Below are 25,364 nucleotides of genomic sequence, written 5' to 3' on the forward strand. Positions count from 1 at the left end.
AAATGCCTAGAATATACCTTAAGTACTTAAGACAGAATAGATGAGTCAATATGTATGTGATCTTTATCCCCCTCCTTAAATTAGCATATAAATAAATCAAGGGGTTTTAGAAAATGTTATAATGGACAGTTTTTTTTTCAATTTTATGTTTTGCATCTTTTTTGTTTTTTGTTTTTTGTTTTTGTTTTGTTTTTTTTTTTTTTTTGGTTTTTCAAGACAGGGTTTCTCTGTATAGTCCTGGCTGTCCTGGAACTCACTCTGTAGACCAGGCTGGCCTCGAACTCAGAAATCTGCCTGCCTCTGCCTCCCAAGTGCTGAGATTAAAGGCCTGAGCCACCATTGCCCAGCTCTTTTGCAAAATTTTAAGTTTTGCAAAATTATAATATTAGATCCACAAAGTCAACAAAATTAGCCTTGGACAAGAGATAATTACATATTTGACACATAGTAAATCATTCCCCAGTACCTGCATCCACCAAAATATGGTGGGAAGTGAACTCAGTTTCGAAGTCAGCAATAGGAACTGCCACCCAGGTCAGGAGACATGGGTCTCTATCCTCAACTAGTGTCCAGTTGCATCACACTCAAGATAAACCCTAAAAGCTGTGACTATGAATCAACTGTAGGCTATGTTACCTAGTGTTCCAGTATAGTAAATCCTTCGTGAACAAGATCAAGTTTAACTCAAGAGAGCCTGGTTAAAGGAAAGAGGAAACAAACTTTCCCTAGGGGCTCTTTCTACATGTGGTTAGCAATCTGAGAAAGGCTGACAGACAGTCATCTCTTGCAGGGTTGGCAAAGTCATGTTTAATTAAAGCAAAGAAGGAGATAAAGAAGAGACCCAGGGGAGCCTTGGAACCAGGTCTCTCCTAAGCATCTCCTGCTATGTCCTGAAAGCTTAGGGATGAAACCTGTGGATGAAGAAATTCATCTTGTCCCATGGCCGGACACTCCTCAAAAGGTGCTAAAGTTAAGGCTGTTAAAGAGTTTAAAACATTTTTACAGAGTTCAAATGTAAATGATCCACAAGCAGGAGACCCTAGCACAGGAAGGAGAGGGAACAACCCAGGAGTCACCACTAAAAGCACTGGAGCTGGGATCTGAAGCCAGCAGCAGCAGCCTGCTAGAGAGCCACTGTACTTCTCTCTGCCTCCTACTGTAATCAGCAGAGAAGCCGGTCTCCTCAGTTTTACGGGGAGACAGCACAACACTCCACAGGTAGACCATAAGCACTCAGCAGCAGACTGTGGAAGTGCCCAGAGCTCGGCAGGACTGGGAGGTTTGTGTAAAAAAAGAGAAGAAATTCACCCCCACCTAGACCAAGGAAGTACTCTAAGATGTCAGGCTTCATGCCAGGGGAAGAAGTTTGAGAAGGAACACTAATGCAAAGCTGGAGGCACTGCTGGAGCACAGAGCACAGTGTCAAGTGTACGGCTGCTGATCCTGACGTACTATGCAGTGCCTGCTATTACTCTGTTCCACATTAGTCTACAGGTTTGGTAAAAGACACTGAGCTGATTTTCCTTGACCTGAAAGTATGAACATCAATGTTTTGTAGTCCTTGTAGACTTTAGAAAAGCACAGAGCTCTCTAATTTTCAAGTACCTCTCTCTTCCAGATGATGTTATATAAAAATATAGCATTTACCAAGAAAACAGCCAATAAGGTATTATATGTTGGCATTGACAATGTTCACTGAAAGGGAGACAATAAAATAATTTAGATTAACCTGGATGCCAAACAGTCTCCTAGGTTTTAAATGAAGTCCTGCTTCTATGTTAGCAGTCCAGAAGTGAAGTCAACTGAAAAATACCACCCTCTTCTGAAGCACTTTGAATGTTCCTCAAAGACCTATAGCCAGCAGTCCTTTTCATGGAAGGCAAAACAACTGAGAAATGAATGCTAATTAATATGGGATGTTGTACCTGACTCTGCATTGTGTCTAAACACTTCTACACCATGGTTTATCACACACACCAAAAAATAAAAAAATAAATCTAAAAAGCAACCTAACATGCTTCCCAACATAAGAATTGGCTTCATCTTTTTTCTACTTACATCCCATTACAAACATCTGTCTCACCTGACCAGCTCCAGACACAATGTTAGCTGAATCTCCAAAGAGAAAATGCAGCTCCTCTGGTGTTGAGGAAGCAACACTTGAGAGCCTCGGTCCTCCACTGCCTCTCAGCCATCAGTCCCCCAGGTTCCTCTATGGGAACCTTCATCCTCCTTAGTGAGGATCACAGGTGGGCACCGGACCCTTGCCTCCTCCTCCTCAGCAGTTTTCTAAGTCTCACCCTAGTATAAACTTCCTCACACTTCAGCAGGTGGCACTCCCAAGAAGCTACATAAGGTAAAGTCACTTCTTCTCAGCCATGGAGGCTGGGAGGCAGCTTCCCACTGCTTGCCACACCTCTTGCTTCACAATGCACTGAGAAAACAAGCTGGGGAGGCTGCCCACAGCCACTCTAACAGGAAGCACAGTTCTGAGGAAGCAGCTACCATAAAGAACCATGAGTTAGCCCCTACATCCTTCCTTGTAATAAGATCTAGACTCTCACAGGACTCCTAACTCCAGCAGCATTGGAGGGAAAAGGCCTTTCCTGTCCCCTGCCTGATTCTGCAACAAGATACTGAGGACCTGATGTTGGTTTTCCTATGTTTATCTTTAATAGAGGGGCTTTCTGTGACAAAGTTAAACAAGTCATCTTCTTCCCTGATGGTCTGTCACGTATGTCTTCAAATATGTAGCTATTCTAAGAAACTGAAACCTCAGAAAGGTTGAAATTAAATACCTTAAGTGAAAAAAAAAGAGAGAGAAAGTGCTATTCTAGAAACACATAACTGAAGGGAGCAGGCAAGCTCAGAGATGGAAAGGAAATAAAAGCTGTTTGGATAAGACACAAATACGTATCCAAAGTGAAGGCATGAAGAGATTCAGTACTGTTCCCCTCATACTAAAACCAGCTGCTACAAGCCACTTTCTACAAAGCAATCTTATATCCCAAACACAGTCAATCACTTACCACGTTATTTCCAATATTTTAAAAAGTTAACAGAAGCTGTTCACAATTGTTTTCATAATTAACACTTTCAAATGATGTTCAAAATGAAAAAAAAAAAGGAGTACCTTTTCCAATTCTCTTGGTATTCGCATACAAGTGTACACCCTTTCTCTTCGCTCTGTATACTTGGCTTCGTTATGTTCAAGGAAGTACCCTCTTGTCAGTTCAGCACTGAGGAACCTCAATAATGACAGTTCTAGAGAAAAAAAGAAACGACACAAAAGAAAAACAAGTGTTTATCAAGAACTCTTAGGCTAGGGCCATAGGTAAAACACATAGAAAACAAACGGGGAACATACAGTCTACAGGTCTGTGCCTACAAGAAAGGGAAACCAAAGACTAGAGGGAGGTGTTGGGAACCATCAGAGTATGGAAGGGGATGGCTGTTGAGAACTGAAGGAGCCAAAGAACACCTTTTAGACCAGTCCTGAGTCTCATGGTGCTATAGGCCTGGACTGCAGAGATAGGGGAGAGAAGCAGCTGTGAAGACTCCACTGAATACGCAAAAGGCAGCCCAGGGCCCTGGAAAGCACTGCTTTCAGCCCATGACTATGCCAGCCATTCAGACACAGAACAGCTGCCTTCTGCTTGGGTGAGCCCAGAGATCCTACAGTGGCACTTCTCCCTGTGAAAATTTATTCCTGCTAAGTGAAAGTTTCCCAATGCCATGAAGTCACTAGCTATACAAAGCAGAACCTTTCTTTCCTAGGGCAGGTCCACTTGTCCACGTTGCCTCTGCTCCTCTGATGTAATTCATCACGACAGTTTATATCAGTAGAGGAAGGCAAGGCAAAAGTAGCTTATGTGTATTCCACTCTGCAGGACTTGAGGTTAATAAGCTTGGGTGGGGATGCCTGATCTCAGTTCTTTCTGGTATGCCATGCTTCTCCCTACCCCATCGTCTCAGCCATCTCTTCAACCCCTTACCTGACCAACACCTTCTGACTCTGCATGAGGTTCAACTTCTTTCCAGGATCGCAAGTTTTCAAACTAATTTCTGAGCTCATTCTGTGATTTCTCTAACAAATGTACCAAAGTACTACCAAGTGGGGATAGTCAAAATGAACCCCAAAAAGCCTTCAGGAAGGCAGAAGCAGGCTTAGCCAAGGGTCCGGACAGTAAACATACCTTAAAGAGCTTACCTTTGTCAGTACTGGAATGGACCCCTAGCTCCAGGAGTTTCACATCACATCTCATGCTTATTTTTGCTTAAGTGATATGTTCTATATAAGTACACACACAGACACACACACAGACACACACAGACACACACACACACACACACACAACCTCTATACATGAGACTGATAATACATTTGTAGAATTGGTGATACACTAAGAAGTATCTGGGAGTGAACTGGGGGAAGTAACCCTCCCTGGAAAGAAATGCCACCATTTCCCCATTGTTGCTTGGCACAGGGCACACAGGGTCACGGTGCACCATGGGGAGCCTGCCTTCCTTTCTCAGATTACAGTTAAGTCACGGGTGAAATAGGTCCAAGCTACAAATGCTACTGCTTATATTAACAGATGCTCAGTCCTAAAGGTGATGATATAATCTCATCCACAGAGAGTAAAACTTTGGGCTTTCTAGAACTACATACAACACCACCTGAAGAGAAAAAGGAAGCCCTGCATGTTGCGCTGCAGAAGAGAAATGCTAACACTAGAGAAAGCTAGGCTTATTCTCAGTTCAGTGCCAACTTTTGGCACTTTCCATCCAATCTTATTTAATGCCGACTTTACTTAACGATGACCTATATGAACATAAAAAGCAGGATCAATCCAAGCGTTCAGCATTGGTGGAACTATGTAATAAAGACTGGGGATACACGTTCACAAGACAGCTCAGCAGCTGAAAGAGACTAGAATTCTAGAAGAGAAGAGCTGCTGGGTGCGAGAGCTGGCGCTCTTCTGAGACTGGGCAGTTAGCCGGGAATGAAGGCTGTTGGGCCTCGGCCTATGGTCCTCAGTGATCATGATTAAAAACAACAACCCAAGGGGCCTGGGCCTAACCCCTGAGAGCAGCCACTGCAAGGATGGGGGGCTTCCTGTCCCCAACAAGAGACAGGAGATTGAGCAGACCAGGAGTCTGTCTTCTGTGTTAAAGAGACACACAGACAGGTCCTTATACAGTAGTTTTATATTTTAAAAAGCAAACTGAAACTAAAAGGCCTGGATGCACCTTGTTTATTGGGCAAATTCTCTTTACTAGTGGTGTTGCCTTGGTGACTGCTGAGGCCATTTTTTGCTGTAATCAGTGTTTTGTTCACAGGTCCACAAAGACAATGTGGGGTCAACTGGGGAAGGGGCTTTAGCACCACCAGCTCTCTCAGCTTTTAGTGCTACGATGGTCATGTTACAGATCTCAAGTTCTCAAAAGGGAAAACTGAACTTTCTGCCGGTTCTGTAACACCTGTTTCCGTCTTGCCTTCCACACAGATCCTTGAGGCACCTGACAGTGTTTGTGTGGAAAAAGATGCAAACCACAGGGCATGATGTGGTGTCAAGAACTCCAGTTCCTTTCTGTATGTTAATGGTAAAATTAACCATTTCTGGTGTGGTTGTTACCTAAATCTATAAATGCAATTTCTGCCATCCTGGTGCTATGGTAGAAACCATCACAAGTACATTTAACTAAGGATGTAACCTAAACTAATTAGATTTCATAAATAGGTTATGATATAAACAAAATGTTTCAGCAATATTATAAATACAAAAGAGGATTCTGTGAAAAAACTACCTTTAGAAAGGCAAGTTAGACTCTTAACTGCTGAGCCATCTTGTCCGCCCCACCACGTTAGATTCTATAATGGTAAAACATTAAACAATGAAAGTGTATTCTGTAAGGACAAACAGTCAAAACTATAAACTGAGTCTATAGCTATGGCTGTCTCCAAGTCAAAGCGAGGCAAAGGGCATCATCTCCAAGGTTCACGAAAAGCAAGCAGTAGACCAGATTCAGAGTTCTGGCCAAGTGCATGCTTTTCATCACTAGATTATACATTCCACTACTGTTCTTCCTTGAAACAAGAACTTGCTATGGAGTCTTGGCTGGTTGGCCTATATAGATCTGGCTGACCTCAAGTTTGCAGTGATCCTCCTGCCTCTGTTTCCACAGTACCAGAATTACAGCCATGAAACACCATGTCCAGCACTAAGTACTTTTAAAAACAGATACCTGCACCTTTTCTGAAAAGTCTAGTACATCATTAGCCCTCACTCTCTGCACTTCCACTGAACCTGGGTTCTATGCAGACACCCTAACAGCAGACCCTGTTATAAGACCATGAACCAAGTACTATGTACTTTAATTTTCCAATGTCCATCTCTGAGTAAGTTCTAGTATAACATTGTCTCTACATACAACCAACAGCATGCTAATAGACCACAGAATGGTTTCTAAAGGTACAGTAAAATAAGGATGACTAAAAGCTCAAGCTTCACAGTAGAAACTATCTTGAAGGCCTTAACTTGCTTCCATATCAACAACTCATAGAGATAAAACCAGGTTTAAGGGATGGGAATCCCTCCACTCTGAGGCAGTTTACAAAGGTCTTGTATTCATTACTTCATATAACTCTCATAACAATTACAACTAAAAAGGAGACTTAAAGATAGTCACATAATACAAACGAAGAAACTGAAAAAATTAACAGACTCAGTTGAAACTCATTTAAAAGGACAAATGTCAGAGTGAAGACCAGAACTGACCTTCGAAATGCAGCTTGCTCTCTTCTCTCACCATAATTACACCCAGCCACCTACTGTTATTTTAGAGAAAAAGACCTGGCCAGAATATGCTTTTCAATCATGCCAAATGAAGGGACTTCCACTGCCTTGGACCTGACCTGTCAAGCTGCCCTTGCTGTTTGTACGGTACGCCCTGCCCCCCTCCTTGTTACTCCCTGGACAAGTCTGTACTTCCTACTGAGATAGTCAGTGCACAAGTGCACGATGGCTTTGCTAAACTTTCTCTAGCATTCTATAGACTTATCAGAATTTATTTGTCCTATGACTTCGGGTATAGTCTTTTGAAAATAGAGCTATTATACTATTTAATTATAAGTGTGTCTATTAGAAGATTGTGAACATTAATAAAAGTAAAATAAAATAATATCAGTCATAAGTCCAAATCAATTCCACCAGTATATTTTAATTAATATTCATCTATCACAGAAACATTCTGTAATCCTTTACCTTTAATTGAGAAATAAGAGTATAAATTCTTTTCCTTTACTCTTTAAATAAGAACTATTAGTCTTACTCATCCAAGACAGCTTATTTTAGAAATTAGAAGCTAGGACCAAAAAGTATTTATTAAAAGTAGTGAGTAATCATACATATATTTACATATTCAGCAATATGTCTAAATATATCTTTCTTAAAATAGCACTACACATTAAAAAAGCAAATTGGAAAGTAATACTGGATGACTGTTAAGAAACCATGAAACAAGCTTGTCTCTGGCCTTAAGTAAAAGAAGTGTTTACAAAGTTTAACAAGGTATCTAAAATAGTAAATAAGCCTTTCTTACACACTACTTTACACAGGCACACTTTTACACAGGGAAACTAGGAATTAACTTTTCTAGGAGACAATACAATAAGAGTTTGCCTTCCTAAGTCAAATGTAAGAAAAAGAATCATTTTGCATACTATATTCAGGTTCTTGAAGCTTTTTGTTGGTTTTTTTGCTTGGTTGCGTTGAAGACATGGTCTCTCCATGTAGCCTAGGCTAGACTTGAACTCAGGATCTTCTTACCTCTGCCTCCCACTCTTTAAAACAAATTTACAGTCTCCTTTAGGACAGTAAAGAGCAGAGCAGTCATATGCTTAGAGACAGAAGGTACAAAAATGAATGTGACATCTTAATGCTAACAAAGCAAAGGATTAAAAGTGTGAGGTGTCAATAATCCTCCAGACAGCTTAAAATTTCCAGTCCACAGACAATAGAATGCAAGGAATAGGAATTGTCTGAATCCCATTGACAACCTCTTTGGGAACTGCTAACAGGAAACCAGTTGGCTTTTCTGGGTTTCAGTTTTTCTTCCTTTTCCTGGAGATACAGAGAGATGTGTAAAGGCAAGGAGAGAAACAAATCAGACAAGAGTTGAGTTCCAGAAGTCAAGTCACCATTACAAAGAGAACAATAGTCTCAGCATTGTTCCATCACAAACAACACTGTTGCCACACCTGACATCAGGCCTCTCATTTTACAAGCAATGCTTATCTGCTCACCTCCTGCACTTGCCTTACAGGGAACAGTTTCACACTCATGTTTATCTTACACCAAGCCTCTGTTAAGTCCCCATGGAGAGTAAGACAACTAAGTTTGACACTATTTAGTAGTGGCTCGATGATGCAGAGCCAAGTGGATTAAGCAAGCAGTCTACGCCGAAGTTCAACAACTGAACCAAGTTAAGAAGGCAGATTGCCTAATTCTTAGTCCAACATTGACTTGTTCGGCATTGATTCCCCAAGCTAAACATGGCTATATAGAATCTCTCTCACCTAGAACTTTGCAGACAGTCAAGAAGGGAAAAACACAGGAACCGGATGATAGACATTACTTAATCTAGTCTATGTTGAAAAATGAAATGGGAAACGGCAATAATGTTAAGAACAAGGTGAGAGCATGGTTCTTGGTGAGCACTATTTCCAGAGTTTGAGCCTCACCACATGTGGGAATCTGTGTTAAGGTGTAAGTACTAGCATTTGTCAGACAACTCATGTGCTAAAAAAAACAAAAAACAAAAACAAACAAAAACAAAAAAAAACCCGCTGAGAATCAAATGATAGCAGTCTGCAAAGCAGCAGAAAGAAACATAACATATAGATGAATGCATGTTAAATATATATATATATATATATATATATATTCCTCAACAGATAAATTAAGATGAACCTTAAATACTAAACCATTTTATTTTACTCAAAGTATAGATAAGCACCTTAACCGTATGCTCATTTAAAGAGAATACTAGACTGCTAGGACCAACCAATAAACATCTGATAAAGGAGCCCGGAATGCCTTGGGGAAAGTGATAAAAGGGACATTGGAACTAAGTGACTGTTAAGGCCATCAAGACACTAAGATTATGACTTTCAAAAGGAACAGCACATACTGCCTTAGTTGCAGAGGGGAGGACAGGGCAAGTCCACGGGAGCCTTTACACAGAATGGACAATTAATACTTCAGTGTGAGCCCCCACACTAAATGACTCAGAGAGATGTTTCCAGTCTGACACTAGGTGGTGCCCTCTGGCCCAGGCAACCGGTTCCTATCTCTTGGTAAGGAGGCAAAGAAAGCAAACAGAGCAGAAGAAAGAAGCACTTGGAGGTGAACAAAAAGAACGCCTGGATTTCTATGCTAGTGGGGATGCCATGGCCAACGGCAGACCCAGTCACACAGGTGGACACGAATCAGCAACAGCGAGAGCTGCCTGGCTCTTAGAACAGACACCAGGGGTCAGAAGAGGGTGGTTCATACAGAGTCCACACAGGAAAACCACTAGCTGGTACTTCTAACTGAAATGCTCCTGGGATGCTTGCGTACCTCCCTAATGCCATCTACCACAGCAGGAGTAACCACTCTCTTTTCCCTTATACAAGACTGATGTGAACAAGAAGGGCCACCCCACTAGTGGAGGACTGATGCTGTCTCCCTAGTGAGGACTTTCTGCCACTGCAGGTTGAAAAACCCAGCTTTCAACCTGTTAAGTGTATGATGCTCAGTGTGCCACCTCTGTGAGGAATGAGTGTGTGATATGATGTTAAATTTATATAAGTCCAAGTATCTAGCTCAGCCCAGGAACACTCACTTCAAAAGTTCAAGATCTACGTTAGTGCCAGGGAAGAATAAATTCACGTCACTTCAGAAGTTCAAGGTCTGTGTTCACCAAAGGCTCTTCACAGCTTCATTGTCTGTCTTCATGCAAACAACATAACGGTCTCAACAGTTAACAGCTTTTCCGAAGCTCAAAAAGACTTCAAGGAAACGGTCGTGAAACCTGGTCACATCATTTTTGATTGCCCTTGTCAAGTCTAAGTGAACAAGAGGCTGAGAGATTGAAGACTTTGTCTTAGTTAGGTCTTGCCAATTTAGAAAGCAAACATTCTTGCAAGCAAGTGTTTAACCGACAACTAAACCAAATAGAGAATACTGGGAAAAATGTTAAGTGGCTAGACAAAAAAAGACCAAACAAGGCACACAGCTAGTGCCAGAGTTTTCAAAGATATGGAGACTGATGCAAAACTCCATGTCCAGTTCTGAAAATTAGCAAATCTATCAGGATCTACCGACCAGTCTTACAAACTTTTAGGACTCCTATAGCTTCAATACCCATAGTGAATGGAGTCAACGAAATAACTTGGACGTGTATTTATATAAGCCGCAGGGCCTTATTCAACTGCGTTAGCTCGGAATAAGTTGGAAGAAATATCATCAAGTTGCTGTCCAAGATCTTGGACCTACAAGGTAGAATTAAAATGCAGTCACTATTATACCCAATGAGATGGCCATGCCAAAACTTTCCCTTTTGCTTCTGGGCTTAATATAAAGCTTCAGTATAAATACCAACGCTATTAAAAATTCTTAAAATAATAAAATTCTTGTATACCCGGGGATTATATTTTACCAGTACGCTTCAGAGCTTATGGACAGCAGGGCTTTGAAAGTGGTACGTACATTCTTGTGTGACAAATCTGCTTCTTCTGGCTTAAGTTTAAGTTTTAGTTCAGGAAAACTCCACATGTAACATTTTAAGGGGTGCCACACATTTCTGTGCCGGAGAAAACTACTGAACTTCACTGTCGACGACCACACCGTCAGCTGAGTCTATGAAAAATGCATTCGGCCGGCAAGTTAACAGGTTTCCGAGACTCAACTTCGCATAAAACACAGGGGGAAAAGTCACCTTGGCATTGACATCATTTAGAAAGCCCCGCGTTTCCCATTTTTGACCCCCCCTTCGGATGTGGGAGATGCCTGTCAATGTTGAGGCCGGTAGCGTACACTCGGTGACCGGGGACCGACGATCTCCCGGGCGCACCTGGCTCGGGGATGGCTGCGGGAGCGTCGGGCCGCGCGCACTAGCCGCCAGGGTAGCTGTCACCGGCCGCGGGGACATGGGAGCCACAGGAGCCGCGGCCGCTCCGCGCGCAGAGAGAAGAAGCTGGCGTCCCCGCCACCACAGCCCGGTCGACCCCACGGTAGCCCGCCGCGGCCTAGTGCCGCCCGCCCGCCCGCTCGCTCGCTCGCTCGCTCGCCCGCCGCTCGCCTCACCTGCGCGGCCGCGGCGCTTCTCCCGCCGCCGGTCGCTCTCGTAGAAACCCAGCGTCTCGGTGTGCTGGGGCGCGGGCCCATGGCCGCCACCGCCCGGCTGCTCTGCCTCGCCGCGGCCGGTCCGCTCGGGGCCGTCCGCGCCGCCACCGCCGCCTTCTCCCGGGGCGGCCGCGTCGCAGACGCCCGCCATGTTCCGAGAGCCACACACTGTCCCCGCCACCTCCCTCCAGCCGCCCGCCCGGCCTCCGCCTCCCGCCGGCCCCCTCGCCGCCTCGCCCCGCCCCTCGCCCGAGCCCGGGCAGCCGCCATCCGTAGCCCGCCGGCCGGCGCGCGCCATTGGCGTCAGCGGCGCGTGGGAGGCCGCGGTGGCCGCCGCCACGGCCGCCGCCATCTTCTTCCTGCCGTCGCCGTGGCGCGCGGCGGGCTCTGCGGGCCGGGGCGCCGCGCCCTGCTCCATGCCGCCGGCTTGCGCGATGGGGGATGGCGGGCGGCGGCGGGGCTCGGCGTGGCTGTCCGCGCGGCCTGAGCCCCTTGTGCCCGTGCGGTGGCCGGAGTGCGCCGGCGCGACCCGCCTGGCCTTGGCTGCTCGGCGGCTGGGGCCGGGCTCCAGCTCTGTAGCTCCCGCCGGCGCCGACCCGGTGGCTCTGCTGTCTTGGCTGCATCTCTCCTGCATATTTATGATCGTCTGTCACATTCCCTGTCCGTGGACAGTGTCCAAAGCCTAGCTCGGGGGAGCGTGCCAACAGGTGGGGGACTCGGCCCGACGGGCAGTGTGCTCGATGCTCCTAAAGCGCCGGGGACATTCTGGGCTGCCTTTCGGGAATTAGGGTTATGTGACTGCGGGTGGGCAGCCAAGGTAGCCTGGTTCTGTCACCCGGTCACCGCTTGCCATGAGACTGTGACCCCTACCCCCTCACTGGTAGCGGCACTGAGACCACCGGATGGTCGCCGGGTGCAAATGAATCCGGCTCAGGCTTGGGATACCTTCACCTGGGCTTCCTACAGTATTGCTATGCGCTCCTGTAACGCACACGGTGACCACTCCATTGCTTTCTTGCCCTCTTCGGAATTACCTGTATCGTTGCAACTTTTTTTAAATGAGCGGAAGCATAGCAAATACCTCTCCACGCTCTAATCTGCCCTACACCTTAAGCCGAGAACGGAAGGAACAGGTCCTAGAACATCCAGGAGAACCTTAGGGATAGCCAGATACCCGATTGTAAACTCAACTTTTCAGTACTGTGCTGCAGCAAGGCTGACAGCAGGGCGGGATGAAGGGATAGGAAGGGTTAAAGAGGAACTTGCAAATTCCAAGAAATACCAATTCAGTGTAAACTTTACATTGTGGAAAACCAAACAATGCAGAGAATATTTTTTAAAGTCAGTTTGGTTTTATTTGGTCAAAATTGAATCTTAAAAACAATGCCCTTGACAAATCTTCAGCATCATGAAAATCAAAAGACACAGAGTTTTATACAATGTAAGGTTCCTTCCCACCTAAATTTTATTATCTATGCTCCTAATCTTAAACAGTCAAAGAGGGCAGAGAGGACCTGTCAGGGTTGCTATTTTAAAACCCTTGTTTTAAAATGATACTGCTGGAAACCTAAGTCTATGTCTTTCCTTTATAAAGATTATGTTTAGTTGCTATTTATATGTTCCTCAGAGATTTTCTTGGTTCTATACTATCAAACCCCAAAATAATAAGTAAGCATTCAGAAACCTTGAAATTAGGTTACAAATAACCTTCAGATACAAACAACTTACATAGCACAGAGCATTTAGTTGTGTGACCTTGGCATTGATATGTAGGGCAAAAGGGTACTATTTCCCTTTTGTGATAAGTTTTTCTACTATTTATAGTAGAAAACTGAAAGCATCATAAAGTATCGTGAAAGCGTATCTATTGCCCCTGTGTTGTTTGAAATGAGTTCCTCACACTTTTCTTGAGTTAAAACAAAATAAACAAAGAAGAATGCTAATGAAAACTTCCCTAATCGTGGATAGACCTAGACTCTCTCTGACTTTAACTCAGTGTTTGACAAATGAGCACAGGTGAGCCTCTCTCTGCTTCATTTCCCCTACTGTGAAATCACACTTGGGCCAGACTGCAATGACCTCTTAAAACATCAAAACTATACCAAAGTCTATGTATCCCCCACTTTAGATCCTTGTGCAATTTAATTTTAAAAAGCTAGATTGGCCTGTTGATATTATCAAGATTTATAGGAAAGTGTGAAATCCTTAACTTTGGACCCGGTCTAAAACTTAAAGAAATTAAAGTACAGTAACTATACTGATAACACATCAAAGATTCCCGTATCTCTGTTTGCCTTCTTTATTTTCTCTGCACTCCTTCCTTATTCTTTGATCTGGGAGAACTAACTGATGGATGCAGGCCAGTCTTCTAGGCTCTAAGCTGTGGTTTGCTTCTCCAGCCTCAGATTCTCAGACTTTCCCAAGGAACACCAGGAACAAGCTTCTAAGATTATTCCAGTGAGTGTTCCAAAGGACATGGCTCCCAGGTGGCATTTGAGGGTGGCTGAAATAGTACTGGAAATGATTACTTGAGTGCATTTCAGTCATGTAGCTGCAAAGACAGAATTTACATGGATAGTGATGCCTGTGTGATTTCACAAGAAATTGCTTTGAGAACACATGGCTTCTATTTCTGGGACCATGAAAGTCAATATTTAGTTCTGAAGTTATAGCCCTGAATTTATTTCATTTGCTATTTTATCTTCAGAGAGAAAGAGTTGTACATTTTTTGGTGGTGGTGTTACTTTTTTTTTTTTTTTTTTTTTAGATTTATGTGTGTATGGGTTTTTTGTCTGTGTGCATATATGTGTTGTGTGTGCTTGGAGCCCAGAAGAGGGCATTGGATCCCCTAAAACTAGGATTAACAGATGGTTGTAAACCATTATGTGGGTGCTAGGAACTGAACCCAGGTATTCTGCAAGAGCAAGAGTTCTTAATAGCTGAGCCATCTCTCCTGCTTCTGAGTGTTGTGGAGGTAAAGTTTCACCTAGGCCAGATTGGCCTTCAAATTAATGATCCTTCAACCTCAACCGTCCAAGTGCTGGTATTACAGATATCCCCAGCTTAAGAGTTGAGAATTTTTAAAAAAATCTAATCAGCTTTGCTGTGAGGTTGGAAATAAAAATATACTAGTAATAAAAATATACTACAATATATATAAAATATATTTTATAAATATAAATATAAATAAAAATATACTACAGTAAGTCTTGCAGTGAAATTGATAGGGATTCATTGTATCTCTGGGTTTCAGTAGTGTCTTCTATCTTTGGCAATCTTTTCTGATCATGACTGAGTCTCATGATGTTTTACCCTCTCTGGGTTTGCTCTGTAGAAATTAACTTTGTTTATTTTTAGAAGAAATAACCACCCTGAATATGCCTTTAATTGCAATGTACCCATTACAACTTAACAGTAACCAGCAAAATTTTATTCCTATGTATTTGTTTAGCATGAGGATATTTGACCAAGATCACAGTAATTCAAACTCTGAAAATTATACAAAACATTCTGTTCTAATAATCCTTTGCTAAAAGGAGTATTTGGACAAAGATACTGAGTTCTAAAAGGTAGGCTTTGTTTGTTTGTTTGTTTGTTTGTTTACTTACGTGAGACAGGGTTTCTCTGTATAGCCCTGGCTGTCTTGGAACTTTTTCTGTAGACTAGGCTGGCCTTGAACTCAGCTGCCTGCCCTCCTTGAGTGCTGGGATTTAAGGCATGTATCACCATCACTGCATGGCAGGCTCTATTTATGTGACCAAAGTGTGAACATAATCTGTTAGTCAACAGTGTTTTAAGTTTACAATATGATCAGATATATTTGTTCTATATAGGCATTTAAATTTCTGGAAAATTCTAAAATACTGATGAAAGGGAAATGACTTATCAAGTTCCTCATTCCAGGTTTTTCTCTTTGACATGAAAAAGTATTTCTCATCACAATTGAAAAAAAAATCCTTATGTCACATTTAGAACTGTTTTAATCACTTAACATTCTGCTTATGGGAGAGACTCATATCTTCCCTTATATTTATTGCTATTTCTTAACATTCTTTTTATTTCTACCAAGCATATGTTAAGATTCAGAAGGCAGAGAGAGCTTAATGTCTCCCAGTCCCTGTTGCTGGCCTTTTGGGTGCGTCTTTGTTCCTCAGTGGTGAGCTATTTATGGTTGTGCAGGGTTGCTCATCACACAGTAGTTGGTAACTAGTGAGCTTTCTATAGACTACTTGGATAAATATTTTACCTTTTCCTAGTGTTTCTAATTGTGTTTCTAATTGAAGCATCATGGGTTTGGTAACTAAGTATTTGTTTTCTTCTCAACCTTTTAAAGTTCTCTGGGCTGTGATCCTGCACCTGTAACTGGGTCTCCTGTTCTGCTCATTGGTTTGTCCTGTATACTGTCTGTTCATTTCCCCTGGCTTCTGAGATACTGAAAGGGACTGTGCTCTCTAGTTCTTATAAGACTCTAGGCAACGTCACCTATTTTTATGGCAACCCAACTATTTATTTACCACTTTTCCTTAATTATCACAAATCATTAGAAATATATAATAAAATTACAAATTTTCAAAACAATCTCTTTGGTTTGTTCCTTCCTGGATTTAGAGATCCATCTGATCTCCAATTGTTCTTTTACAAACATGTGATCTAGCTTGCAAATGTTTTTCTCAAAACAATCCCTGGTTTGTGTGTGTGTGTGTGTGTGTGTGTGTGTGTGTGTGTGTGTGTGTGTATAAGTGGGTAAAATACTTGTTTGAGACTAGAACAAAGGTTAGAATTTTCAGTTCTAGTTCTCTGTTCCCAAGATTGACCTTAAATTGGTAAAATACTTCTGCTCCTGACATTTCTCGTTCTGTTCTCCTTACTTGGCTTTCACACTATAACCTAGGAATGTGGTCTCACAGAAGAGAACAGTGTAGTGGTTAAGTTCTAAAGTAGCAATGAAAACAAAACATGTATTGTGGCTTCAGCCAAACAGTGTTTAAGGATAGTTCTTATTCTTTACTATGCTCTGCCTAGGGTGATACAAACATTAATTCCTGTTCTCTTGAGCACGTGTCCTCTGGTGGGTGACAGATGCATGCTTGGTTAAAAGTGTGGCATATATAATTCATACATAAATTTCTGATTGCTAAGAAAATGAAGGTGAAGCCAGACATAGATTATTATTCATCATCTGGGTGCTCAGTCTGACCTTCATCTACATATTTAGATAAGTATATAGCATCACTAAATGTGTGAGTAGAAATATATAGCGCTGCAAACCATTTTTAAATACCTAATTTTGATGTTTATTATGGTGCTGGTATGTATGAGCTGACAGGCTGAATACTGTTTTATGAATATTGGTTTTTACTTTTATAAGCTTGATAGAAACATGTTTGGTTTATCTTACTGTGGCCCTAAAAGTCAGTCACATATGGAGTTAAAGGCACTAAAATAGAGTGATTCCATTGGCTTTGGAATGGAATGGAACTTGATGTTTTCCATTGATCTGCATTCATTTCTAACATCTAATCATGCCTCATGGAAAGAGCCCACTGTGACTAACAGTGGTGTCCTGTAGGTTGTAAAATTATCTTCCACCTTGTAAACTTTGTATTAGGAGAGTTTTGTTTGTTTGCTTGGTTTTGGGTTTTTTTTTTTTTTTTTTTTTTTTTTTTTTTTTTTTTTTGGTTTTTCGAGACAAGGTTTCTCTGTGTAGCCCTGGCTGTCCTGGAACTCACTCTATAGACCAGGCTGGCCTCGAACTCAGAAATCCACCTGCCTCTGCCTCCCAAGTGCTGGGATTAAAGGCGTGCGCCACCACCGCCTGGCTTTTGTTTTTTTGTTTTTAAGTAGCTAATCACAAGTAGTTAACCACAAGTGTTTTATGGAAGCAGCATCCAGCAGTCCTCAGGGATGCGAGTAAACACAGGTGGACTCACCCATGCAAAGCATGTGTTTTAGCTGACAGATGGTTTTCTCAAAACATTCCCCAGGGTGCGCGTGTGTGTAAGTGGGTAAAATAATTGACACTAGAACAGAGGCTGGGATTTCCAGTGATAGCAAGAAGTGTTCTTCAGAATGCTGATGGGATATGGCAGAGCAAGCTCCTGGTGGGCTTGGGAGACCTGGTGGGAGGTCATGAGACATGCCACATGCTTGCTGGCTGTATTATCCTAAGTCAGGTAGGAACGGACAAAGTAGATTCTCATGGAATTTCCTTCTATTATAGAACTGTGTGGCTTTAGCTACTACCTGCATTATTTTAGGCTGTCCCTAAATGGTAACTTTGCATTCACTTTTAATATTATTTTTCTTCTGTTAGACCATTGTCAGTTGTAATGTTTATCTTGAATGACCTACTTTCAGTCATCAGACTGGAGTGCTCTTTTCCAGTGAACAGTGTTGATGTTCTTTTATGAGGAGGTATTGTACAAAGCCTTAACCTGGTAAAACCAATGAGAGGCACTTCGTACCCATTAAGTATATACTATAAATGGATGTAGAGAGCACAGCCAGATGCACACAGACACACACACACACACACACACACACACACACACACACACACACAGACAAAGACAGTGGAGGTTGCTGACAGAGAGCAGTGGATGAGGTGTCACTATAGTGCAAAGGAGAGACTAACTAACTGTACTTTGAGAGGAGCCAGAATGACTTAAGGGAAATGGTTGCTGACTGGATTTGCAAAGATGAGCTTGCCAAGCAGAAAATGGGGCTGAGGAAGGCATCCAAGGACCTACAGAAGATGTAGGCAATTGGGCAGAGGAAGATGGAAAGGAAGACGTAACACTCTTTGAGTCGAACTTGACAAAGTTTCTGTGCAGAGATAATCCTAAAGGATGTTGTGAAGCAGTGCTCTGGGTAGGTAGAAGAATGTCAAGAAACAGGATGAGGAACTGGAGGTTAAAAGCAGTGAATACTGCCTGACCTTTACAGGCTGAAGAATATTCCCAGGATGCTCTGAAACTGGTATGTCTGGGATTTGCTTGCAATTTTGTGCACAACAGCCAAGCATTTCAAGCAGAGCATTAACTTGTTTTTATTAAGGGTCTCTGGTGTTCTGAGTCTTACTCTCAATATCAAGTCTAATATCTAGTTAGGAAAATTTGCCAGCCTCTGGCTTCTTTTTTCTTCGTGAGAAGTTAGGGTAACATTTGTGGGGTATTTTAAAGACTCTCTTTATATGGCTGGAAGGTAACCACAAACTAGGAATAAGATTTTTTGAGAGGGACTGAGAGAGACATTTTGCTAACTGTTGTATGTTTGTGACATCACAGCATCACCCTTCCTTGAGTTCCAAATCAAAGCATTTTAGTCACAGAACAGGGTAATGGCTCACTAAGCTGCTTTTATAAGTTTTGAAATTCTAGAAGATTCTGAATGATTATAAATTCCAAGTTGTGAAGGATATGGTAAACCATTTTTAGTCTTCGTGTCGGCTCTTTCCCCACAGTTACACAGGTAGGTCGAGGGACGTAAGTCAGCTTGGAATGAGAGTCTCTGTTTTGATCCATTTAATTTAGACACTTGTTATAACGTAAGTGCCCTTGCTTTTACTTTGGAAATCAGTGTGCAATTTTAATTAGCACTTGGAACACAATAGAATGTGTTGATGAAGCACAAGACATGAAGAAATACATTCATAATGGCCTGTCTTGAGGACTCTGGCATCATCCAAAAAGACACTCTGAATGTTCTGCACAGGGCTTCTGAGAACTCAGCCTGGCTGGCATTTATGCTCTTGTACATTAATCATCTCAGTGTTTTCAGATGTCAAAATATTGGCATAAGCAGGGTTGTCATCTATGCTACATTGAGAATACTAATTTCTTTATTATTTTGATTAAGTGGCCGATGTATAAAGAAACAACGTATTTTCTGTATCTTGCCAGGATGCTCCTCCAAGCTTGGCCTCCATTTCTTCCTAAGTCATTAAGCCCCTCACAGCCATCTTTTACCAGCATTCCTCCTATCGCTTCCTCTTGCTTCTGTTTGTAACTACTTTCCACCTCCTGCAACTTGCGACGTGGCATTTTGTCAAAAGTGATTTTCTTCACTATTGACTCTTCTAACATTGTCAACTTGACAGGACCTAGAGTCACCTAGGAGAAAAACTTTGGAGCATGTCTTCGAGGGGGGTTCTAGATTGGATTGATTCATGCAGAAGATCCATTCTGTATATGGTAGCATCTTTCCATGGCCTGGAGCCTGGCCTGAAAAGGAGAAAGCAAGCTGAATACCAGCACTCACCTCTCTCTGCTTGTTGTTTGCTGATGTAATGCGAGCAGTTGCCTCAAACTCCTGAAGCCATGCCCTTGCCACCCTCAAACTGGGAGCAAAGTTAACCCTTCCAATAAAGTTTGTCTCTCTGATGCCTTGCCACATCAACAAGAAAATTAACTAATGCATCTCTCAATGCCACCTTCTTAGGAGCCCTGTCCCCATATCTGGTTTTTGGGGTTTGTTTTGTTTTGTTTTGTTCTTGTTCTTTAAATTACGTTCAGTTAAAAGGTACAGAGCAATGGAATAGAAAGAAGATGCTCATCCTAGTTGCTCTAAAAGAGGATGAATCTTTCTCCTTACCTGCCCTGGGGATTGGAATCAATTAAACTTCATTGAGGTTCTTTAAATGAGGATAATAATACCTGTTATGTAGGCTTGTGGTCAAGATTAAATAACTTCCATTCATCAACTCTGCATGTATACAGAGTCCTATTGCTTGTTGGTAATTATAAGTATTATTTACTGTACTTGCTACAGAGAACATGAAGGTGAATAAGCCATGACCATGTCCTAAAGACTTTAAAGGAGGGCTAGGCAACTGTAAAATAAGTTTTGATGAACGAGCAGGCATTGTGAGGATAGGGTTCCAGGCATTGAAGTGAGAGTGTCAGGAAGGGGAGTTGAGTATGAAGTATGCAGATGATGTCAGAGTCAGGGCAGGCTCACATTTGAAACACAGAGCTGCAGCTTCTCTGTGGTGGTGTGTGTGACTTAGGATGGAGCTGTAAATACCAGGAGGGGCCTTGCAAGCCAGGAGCTGTGAATGTCAGGGAGCCTGTGAAGGTCCAGGAGCCTATTTGTGTTTTAGGAAGATCTCTTTCCTTCCCAAGGTATGGAGTGGTTTGAAAGAGTTCAGTGAACCAGTATGACCAGTTAGGAGACTGCAGTTAGAACAAAGTAAAGATGACCTGGGCAGCAGTAGGAACAGGGAAACTTAGAGAAGCCAGAAAAGCAAGTGGGCATGGCTCAGAGAAAGGAAGGAAGGAGGAGGAACTTTAAGTAAAATTCTAGAATTTTGCCTTGGGTAGGTGGCCCATTGTGTGATGCAGGAAATAAAAGATGGACAATTCATAAGCTACAGTTGGTTGTTATGTTTTAACTGTCCCCTCCAAGAAGTCATGCTGGAATTTTATTGCCATAGTAACAGACATAAGAACTGGGCCTTTATGTAGTGATTAGGATATTAGGGTTATGCTCTCACGTCTGGGGTCATGCATCTACCTAGGGAGTGTGCTCTGAATTGTAGATGTTCGACCTTCTTCTCCTCTCTGTCTCTCTCCATCTCTCATGAGAATGTGCACATGCATGAACGTGCTTTCTCACCATGTTATGATTCAGTTGAAAGCCTTCTGAGCTCTGATGGTTAATATTGGCCATCCGCTTGACAGGACCTTGAATTATCTAGGAGAAAAAGCTCTAGACTTGTCTATATGGGAAGACCCCTTCCCAAACATCCTCAAATATAGGCCTCACCATTCCCTGGATTGAAGTGCTGGGATGAATAAAAATGGGAAAATAAGCAGAACATGAGCAAGCACTGCTTTCTGGTTCTTTGCTGATGTAATATGAACAGCTACTTCACACTCTTGGTACCATGCATCCTCTGCCATGATAAATAATACTCTGGAACTGTGAGCCACAATAAACCCTCTTTAATGGTTATCTTTGTTAACACAACGTAGAGCCACCTGGGAAGATAGCCTTAGGGAGGGGTTGTCTACATTGGGTTGGCCTGTAGACATATTTGTGGAGATTGTCTTAAGTTAATTGACACAGGAAGAGCTATCCCACTGTGGGTGGTACTATTCCCTAAGAAGGAGAACCTGAATTTAGTAAGGGTGTAGAGTTTGAGTTGAGCACAAGCAAGCATGTACACGTTTATCTCTGCTCTTGTTATGTGACTAGCTGCTTCAAGTTCTGCCACTTTGACTTTCTCACAATAATGGACTGTAACCTGGTATTGGAAGCTAAAATAATCCCCTTTTCCCTAAGATTTTGTTTATTTGGTTGGTTGGTTAGTTGGTTGGTTGGTTAGGTTATTTTATCAAAGCAATAGAAACAGACTAGAATACCCTTCATTCTTTATGTTGCCTTTTATCAGGTATTTTGTAACAATGAGAAAGTACCTAATACACCAGCCTTCCAACCACAGCCAAACAAATTTCTGTTGTTTTTAATTTATCCAGTCTGTGGTTTCCTGTTGTGGCAGCAGAAAAAGAAACTAAGAGTAAGGAGGATATAAAATGAGTCTGATATAGAAATTAGGATTCGAGGTACCCCTTGGGGAAAATAGGGCATTTTGACTTCATTATTTTGAGCTCCCTCATTCAATTGTTACTACACACGAAGACTCCATCATGATATGGCTTGTCAAGCACTGATAGACTTTGTTCTGGGAGAACTCCTCCAATACACCATTCAAAATCTTCATCCCATTTTCTATGCCGCAGATTTAAATTCTTTCCTCTGGGACTTTTATTGTACCAACATTATTCGCACCAGGGCGTAGTCTTTCTCATGTGTGTTTTACAATGAAGGCTTAGTATATCAACTTCCCTGTCCTTGTCTTTCAGGTATTTGTAGTTGAACCTTTTCCCAAGCTTAAATCTCATTTGAACATGACTGTTTTTATGATATCAAATTTGCAGCATTGAATTTTAGACATATAAACTTTAAACATCTAAACTTTATAGACATCAGATCATTTTGACTTTTAATTACGTTTCAGGCAATATTGTTTTTTATTTATTTATTTATTTATTTTTGCCATTCTCAGCTGTATTTACCTTAAAAAAAAAAACAAGGCATAATATTTTCTTCAGATAATTATTTCAGTGTTGGAATTTGCCCATGGCAAGGGCTTCTTTTTTCTTCCTTTTCTCCTTCCTGTCTTTTTTCTATTTTTTCTTTAATTGAATTTATTTATTTATTTGTGAATGTACATGGAAGTCAGAGGATAAATACCATGTAGAAGTGGGCTTTCTTTTTGTACCATGTGGGACTTGGGGGTGGAGCCCATGTCAGGTGGTTAGGCTTGGCTGCAAGTGCCTTTAGCCTCTGTCATCTTTCTGGCCTATCATAGGTGATTTCAAACCACCTTTCCATTTTTAGGAGGCCTTATTAGGAATAGTTTAGCCCTTAACAGTTTCATGTTAGGTCTTAAGATCAAAACCATCCCCAGCATCCTCATATGCTGTATGAGATAACCACATATCTAGGGAGATTGTCTTTGGACACAGATGTATGGACACAAGAATGGAGACTTGCTGAAAGATCTGTGAAGTGGATCTGGGCCTGGTGTCATTTTCATCTGTAAGATCCAAGCAAATGAATGACATCTCAGAACAGGGGAAACATGGGAGAAGATTACCCTCCAAACCTAGTAGGACCAGTACTGTTGTAGCATGAGATAGGGGAGGAAAGCACAGGGGAAGACTAAGAGAAAGGAGAGAGGGTGATGATACAAAGAGAAAAGGCTATACAGAAAGTCACAGGAGGAGGGAATCCAGCTAAGGAAGAGGAAGTGGTCAAGGAGAGTAGCTGCTGGGAAGAGGATGCTTACAGAAGTGTGCTTTTCAGACTTAGCAACAGCAATACAACAATGAGGATGCAGGTGTCCTCACAGAGAGCCAGCTCATGAGTGGAGAAAGATCCATACTGCAGCTTGTACACGAGTTGTGTGGGTGGGGATTATAAACTGGTAATGATTGCTTCAAGAAGGGGAGTATGCTTATTTATTTCCCATTAATATGAAAGAGACTTTGAGCATAGTGAGGTCTTGACGGGTTGAAGGGGAGAGGATGAATTTAGATGAGAGCTGGATCCCCTGATGATCCTAGGAAGCACCTAGTCCCCTCTGTACGGTGGGCTTACACTTGTTCATCTGCCAGCATCTCCATATCTGGGACCCTGTTTCCAACATTATCCACCATTCTTCTACTTTGGTTTTCTCTCCTGCCTCTGATTCTTTCTGCAGGCCAAGTATTAGCTAGACTAGTTGTTTAGCCCATAAAATATTCACCAGGTTGGAGAGTTGACTTGGTACATAAAATGTTTGTTGTACAAGCATGAGGATCTGAGTTCAGATCCCTAGCACCTACATTAAAATGTGAAATCTGGGCACACAGTTATATGCACACAAATAACATACACCCATCTTAGTGAAAGGAATCGATTCCTAATCCACAATCCTGTCATCGGTCACGCAGCCTATTATTACCCTTAAGAAATACTCCTGTCCCACTGTGCCCTTCACATCAGATATGCTTTGCTGAGTATGCTGTCTATGAGCTGAGTGTATAACTTCCACATGTAAGGAGGCCCAACACTTACTGGTCAGGTAAAACCAAATTCAACCCTCTTCTGTGACCTTACTACCGTGGCTCTTTTCATTTGTCCCACAGCTGTGCAAACCACAGCAAAATGTATGTCACCTCACACACACTGGCCAGTGGTCAACACATGCACATTTGTGTTTATGGAGCAATAATCTTCACTGATTATTGGGCATGTTCTAGTACCAGGCACTTTAGTGAGTCAGGGAGTTCATACCATGAAGAAACACAAGTCTAGCCCTCGGGGAGCTTCCTGTCTTCACAGATAACTCAGTCTGCCTTTTTTTCCCATGTGCTATGTGAAAAGGTAGGAAAGACCCAGTCTGTCTAGATTAAGCAGTGCTGGTAAAGACCTAGCCCATCTAGGTTAACCAGTGCTAGTAAATTGTTCTTTCTTTCCTCATCCTTGTTCTCCTAACCCTTCTTCCTTTCTCTCTGCTCTCTCTTTCTTCCCTCCCCCTCTCTTGCTCTCTCTTTCTCCCTCTGTCTCCCCCTCACAGAATCTATTAACAAACCGATGGGTCCAGTCAAACATGAAATGTACTCTTCTTACTGCACACTAACTCTCCTGCCAGATTACACAACCTCAAAGGTTAACTTTGTCCCCAAGGCTGGACAGGTTCCAGGATTCTCATAGACCTTAAAGGAAACTTGTCTGCTTATATAGCAGTCAAGATTGGTTGCTGAATCTCCAGGACATTGAAGAAAGGGCATTCTGTTTGAGTCCCTTTGTATTTTCAGCTAGCATTCCCCTTCCATCCTGTCTGACACTGTTTTTGTTCTTGTCGTATTGCTTTCAGGACAAAGGGCAGGACAGTTCTGTTGGCTGATCTTGACACTAGCATGCTGACTTGACTCCTGCCAACCTGAGTTCCCTGCCTGAGGATTTAACACACACACACACAAAAAGCGGAATGACCTGCCACCACCATCTGCCTTTTTCCCTGTCAAGTTCCCAGGCTTCTGTTTTTGCTGGCTCTGAAGTAACCTCAGTCCTGACCTGCCCCTGTTTCTCAGTTTTACCATTGGTACTTGTCAATAGAAAACCAAAAACAAACAAACAAAAAACAAACAAACAAAAAAACAAAACCACTGGTCTCTTATATGGAATAAGGGCTAATTTATTTTGGAGCCGTTCTGAGTGACCAGGGCCTGGGAACACAGATTTAGGTTTCCCCCAATTCCATCGTTCAATGTAGAAGTAGTTTCATGAAGTTTTATAGTTTACATAACAAAGAAAGTCACAAATCAAGGCTATTTAAAATACATTGGTAGATATATCAGAGAGAGTTACAGCAAGATGGGGGATCCCTTTCTATAGGTGGTCAGATACTATGTAATGACG

General features: G+C 42.3%; 2 protein-coding genes across 2 annotated transcripts in view; one reads left to right on the plus strand and one right to left on the minus strand.

Moving 5' to 3' along the window:
* The window catches only part of Tapt1 (transmembrane anterior posterior transformation 1), a 50,644-nt gene extending 39,064 nt beyond the window's left edge, over nt 1-11,580 (minus strand). Inside the window, exons 1-2 of the mRNA XM_034508740.2 lie at nt 11,355-11,580; nt 3,134-3,264 (exon numbers count right to left, since the gene is read on the minus strand). Coding sequence (XP_034364631.1) covers nt 3,134-3,264; nt 11,355-11,544 — 321 coding nt within the window. The 5' untranslated portion in view covers nt 11,545-11,580. The remainder of the gene's footprint in view (nt 1-3,133; nt 3,265-11,354) is intronic.
* LOC143442924 (uncharacterized) overlaps nt 11,543-25,364 on the plus strand; it is a 36,089-nt gene continuing 22,267 nt past the window's right edge. The window contains exon 1 of the mRNA XM_076937705.1: nt 11,543-12,100. Coding sequence (XP_076793820.1) covers nt 11,543-12,079 — 537 coding nt within the window. The 3' untranslated portion in view covers nt 12,080-12,100. The remainder of the gene's footprint in view (nt 12,101-25,364) is intronic.

The sequence above is a fragment of the Arvicanthis niloticus genome, chromosome 7 (genome assembly GCF_011762505.2).
Source record: "Arvicanthis niloticus isolate mArvNil1 chromosome 7, mArvNil1.pat.X, whole genome shotgun sequence".
In the NCBI taxonomy this organism is placed as follows: Eukaryota; Metazoa; Chordata; class Mammalia; order Rodentia; family Muridae; genus Arvicanthis; species Arvicanthis niloticus.